This window comes from Vespa mandarinia, chromosome 5 (assembly GCF_050613455.1).
Source record: "Vespa mandarinia isolate Hongniang chromosome 5, ASM5061345v1, whole genome shotgun sequence".
Classification (NCBI taxonomy): Eukaryota; Metazoa; Arthropoda; class Insecta; order Hymenoptera; family Vespidae; genus Vespa; species Vespa mandarinia.
The window spans coordinates 3,170,001-3,175,000 of NC_140814.1; the positions used below are offsets into that span (position 1 = coordinate 3,170,001).

At 28.1% G+C, this 5,000-nt stretch overlaps 1 protein-coding gene across 8 annotated transcripts in view; it reads right to left on the reverse strand.

Moving 5' to 3' along the window:
• LOC118441663 (parathyroid hormone/parathyroid hormone-related peptide receptor) overlaps positions 1-5,000 on the reverse strand; it is a 21,179-nt gene that overhangs the window by 6,745 nt on the left and 9,434 nt on the right. For 5 of the 8 annotated variants that reach the window (XM_085657255.1, XM_035866359.2, XM_035866361.2 and 2 more), the window contains one exon: positions 1,194-1,374. The exons of the other annotated variants lie outside the window; for them this stretch is intronic. In XM_085657255.1, the coding sequence (XP_085513381.1) occupies positions 1,194-1,205 (12 nt within the window). In that variant the 5' untranslated portion in view covers positions 1,206-1,374. The remainder of the gene's footprint in view (positions 1-1,193; positions 1,375-5,000) is intronic. 8 annotated transcript variants of the gene reach the window in all.

Consider the following 5,000-nt stretch of genomic DNA (forward strand, 5'->3'; position numbering starts at 1 on the left):
AGAGCGATTTTACGACCAAACCGACGATATCGTATATCGTATTAAATCGATTTGCGAAGTTTCGCAAGATCGATCGATCACGCTTTTTAATTTTTTATTAAAGGAAAAAAAAGAAAGAATGAAGAAAACAACATCGACAACAACAGCATCGATAGCAACAACAACAACAATAACAACAACAACAACAATAATAATGAAATCTAGGAAACCAAAGAACGAGTTTTATAATTTAATTAAATCCTATAACGAAATGCAATACTTCAAAGATTCTTCATCGTCGTTGTTGTTCCAGAAAGATAGAAAGAGAAAACAATATGTGCATGTATGTGTGTGTACATATATATTTTATCGACTGACGCCATTATTTGCAATATTTAATCGAAGAAATAAACAATGGTTATCAAAGGATTCCATCAATTGTTTCGACAACGAACTAAAATAACTAAGAGAAAAAGTACAGTGGGTTTATTTTTCTATTTCTTTTTTTTTCTCTTCTTTTCTTTTTTCTTTTTTTCTTTTTTTTTTCCTTTAACATTTTTTTCCAATTTTATTTCTTTTTCTGCTTCCCTTCCGTTTTTCCTCAAATTGTTCGATCTTTCTTGTTATCGTTTGATAACTCCGATATCTCGTTCGATGCTTCATCTCATCTAGAAGCAAATAGAATATTGTGATAGTAAAGGCAAAAGGGTCGAGAAAGTTTGTTTCTTTTTTGGTTGAAATGTGAACCTTGCCTCGAGCAAAAGGGTTACTATTTTATTTTTTTTCCCCATTTTTTTACGTCCCTTTTTTTTTCTTTTTTTCTTTTTACTCGATAAATCCAAGCTAATTCTCTCTCTCTCTCTCTCTCTCTTTCTCTCTCTCTTTCAATCTCTTTTTTTCTCTTCGTGTATTTATTTTTATTACATACATGATCTTTTATTAGCGACATCGATGAGAGAATTTTATCAATATCCCTGCGAGTATGTTTGAAATGCGAGATGTAATATGTATTGTAAAAAAAAAAAAAAAAAAATAACAACAACAATAACAACAAAGAAAGAAAAAAAAAAAGAAAAAGAAACAAATGTATTTGATCTTTTTCTATTTAATTCGCAAAGCGCAAAGCATTTTACAAAAGCAGAATTATAATCATCCCTATAGTATTTATCATTTAATAGATATTAAAGCGTATAATTCAATGAACGATCACTTACTACTGCTTCCATAACGTTTAGAACGATCCCTTCTTTCTCTTTTTTCTTTCTCTCTCTCTCTCTCTCTCTCTCTCTCTCTCTCTCTCTCTCTCTCTCTCTCTCTATCTCTATCTCTATCTCTATCTTTCTCTTTCTCTATCTCCCTCTCTCTCGGTCTTGGATAATTCTCTTCTTGCTGATTCTGAAATACCATTTCATCGATTAAACACTAAACCAAACCGTTCGAATAATGAGACGTTTAATGACTTTATGATTAATAAATTCCAAAGTATCCGATCAATTAATTTAACGATAGTACATGTATCACGATCGATTGGTTTGGAAATTTTCTTAGAAAATGAAAATGCAAATATTATTTCGTGATAAATATATCATCCGAAGAAATAATTTTAATCGATTAAGAATTAATTGAAGTCTCGATTTAATCGAATAACTCATTATTAAACGTATAAAAATTAAGATCGGAACTTTTTATGCTTTGTTAGGTATATAAATATATCATATAAGTACTTACCTTATTATTTATTTCAGTAAAAGAATAAATATCCATCTTATATATTATTCTTATTATTATTATTATTAATTATGAATTATATTATCGTATTTCCGATCTTTTCGATAATCAATTACTATGATTACAAATTAAAAAAAGATAATATTTACGCGATATTCGATCTTAAATATCAAAACGTCATTCGTTCTTGTCGATGATAAGCACTTTTAAATTTCATAAATTCTATCTTACTTATAATAAAATTGATTCTGTATATATATCATATATATGTATATATATATATATATATATGTATGATTAAACACAGGTAGAGTTATGATTGGTTGTACTAAGTTATTTGACATTTATAATAAACCTATTAAAACTTCGATATTAGTCTTGGGAGTATGATCCAGTGATCATATCGTGAATATAGAGTATCGTTCAATTTGGCACTCCTTTTTTGTCGAAAGAGAAAAAAAAAAGCGAAAAAAGATGATATCTTCCTTGAATTGTAATGCCACGATGAAAAAAAATCTCAATCTGGCAAACCAACGTCAACCGTTGGACACACCTTATGTTTGTTTTTTCATTAGTCTTACATTAGTATCTCCACCCTATTGTTATCGGTTAGAAAATTTATCAAGATATATATATTAATATATATATATATATATATATATATGTATATATATATATATATATCTTATTCTATTTCGATCGGTGAGACTATAAAAATTATCGTCAAGGGATAAAATCGATTTTGCAAATTAATTTAATGCTTATGCATTTTTGCATCATTGACATTAAAACGATAGAAACGATAGAAATGTTTCATTAATGAATGTTTACGCTCATTATGAAAAAAAAAAAAGAAAAAAAAAGAGAGAGAACACGATTAAGTCACAAATTAATTTTTATATTAACAAAATGATTGAACGTCGCTTGGATTGAACTTTATTCGATTAGAATGTAGAATTCGTTTGACCTACGACACATGATTCATAACTTATTATAGACATCAAAAAGCCAACCCCTTTCAACCTTATCCACCCACTCATCATGGTGGTCGTCGAGAGTTCTCGAGTGCTCCATGAGATATTGCTTACACTACATTTGTAACATTAAATTTCTAATGTTGGTATAAAAATATCTTAGGGCCACTAATAAAATTATGTATATGTATATATATATATATATATATATATATATATATATATATATATAAATATGTATGTATGTATGTATGTATCTATGATTCTATATATGTATGTATGTGGTTCCATTATTTTTAAAAATTTTTTATGGAAAAATATCGAAATCGAACGAAACTATTTAACGATTATAGAAAATTTGTATTTTTCATTTCTTCTTTTTTTGTTTTTTTTTTGTATTTTTTTATTATCCTTTTTTTCCTATGAAGATCTTTTTCTCTTTCTCCCTCTCTCTTTTCTTTTTCTTTTAGCTCCTTTGAAAATCTCCATTTTATATGATACGATTGGATTTTAAATAATTTCGATTCATTCCCGATTGATAATATTAACAAAGATGAAAAAACAAATTCTATAAAAGTATTTTATTTCTTTTTTGTATAATATCGTACAATTATACAAAAATCCATATATATATATATATATATAGATGAAAGATACTTCGTTAATTCGCGTTATGAATGTGAATTGTAGCGTGGCGAAATCGAGAAAGAGGAAAGCTTATTATATTTAAGACATGAAACATAACTATTGCGAATATCAATGTTTCTCAACTTGTTTGAATCCACTGCGTTTAAAATAGCATCAATCGACTCTTTCTTCATAACGTTTATTCATAAACGTTGAGAAAAACTTTTTCTTTAAACGAATCTTTCAATTTTTATTTAAATCCTAATGTAACTATTTACTATATAAATACATGTGTGTGTGTGTGTGTGTGTGTGTGTATGTGTATTTATATACAATATCAATGAAACTTTTCAATCATTTTTTTTCTCTTTTATTATTATACTTGAACGTTCACGTGAATGGAATATTGGAAAAATAAAAGATATTTCATATCTCCAATACATATACGTATAAATCTGAAACTTTAAATACACGTAATTGTGAGAAATTACGACATATTAATTATTAACAATATGAAGGAGATATAATCGTTATATAACATATATTATATTTCGATAAAATTAATTAATCAATTTTTACTTTGTCCATGGATTATAAATTTTCATAGTTAACGAGTTCTATTCATATACGATTATATATAAAAAGGGGAAATATAAAAAAGTTCTTCTGATGATATTAAAAATCTCTGTTTCGAGATTTTTCAGATTAATTTTTTTTTCTTTCCGTTTGAGAATGTAAAATTACATGCTTAATTAGAAAAATCTGATAAGTTTCGAAAAAGAGTAATTGATTTTTAAAATCGCTTAAGAACTTTTGATCGATCATTCTACTTTTTCTTCCATATAAATTGATATCTCTGTGTATATATATATATATATATGTGTGTGTGTGTGTGTGTGTAAACTATATAAAAACATTGAAGGATTACCGTGATCGTTGGAATTAGAAATTGTACGATCGACAGTAACGATAATAATGTAAAGTATTAATGGGGGTTAAACAAAGTGAATCGAACTTGAATTTCAGCGAAAACTGTTTATAGTTGAAACGCATTAAATCGAACTTTTACTTAGGGATACAGAAATTTACGAAAGTATATATACATACATTGATATATATATATATATATATCCATGTGATACATGACCTCTTTCAGATGATATGGTGCAAGAAAGCCCAGAAGTGTGCATCAGTGGCTTCGCGAATCCACTTGTCGTAAATCCGCCAGATAAGGGTGAGATTTATTCGAGTATGGGATAATGCAGTCATAGTACTCTCTCTCTCTCTCTCTCTCTCTCTCTCTGTCTCTGTTTCTGTCTCTCTCTCTCTCTCTCTCTCTGTCTCTGTCTCTGTTTCTGTCTCTCTCTCTCTCTCTCTCTCTCTGTCTCTGTCTCTGTTTCTGTCTCTCTCTCTCTCTCTCTCTCTCTGTCTCTGTCTCTGTTTCTGTATCTCTCTCTCTCTCTCTCTCTGTCTCTCTTTCTGTCTCTCTCTTTCTCATCAAATTTTCATTGAACGACGTTCGTTAAAAAAAAAAAAAGAGAATTCAAACTAAAAAGTTCTCTAATCGTAAATCTCCTTATTTCCTCGAACAGTTTGCGTGTGTCAGTATTCCATGGGATTATGTGTAATCCCGTTAAAAGAAACGAACAGTAAAATAAAAAAAAAAAAGATAAAAAGTAAAAGAAAAAATAA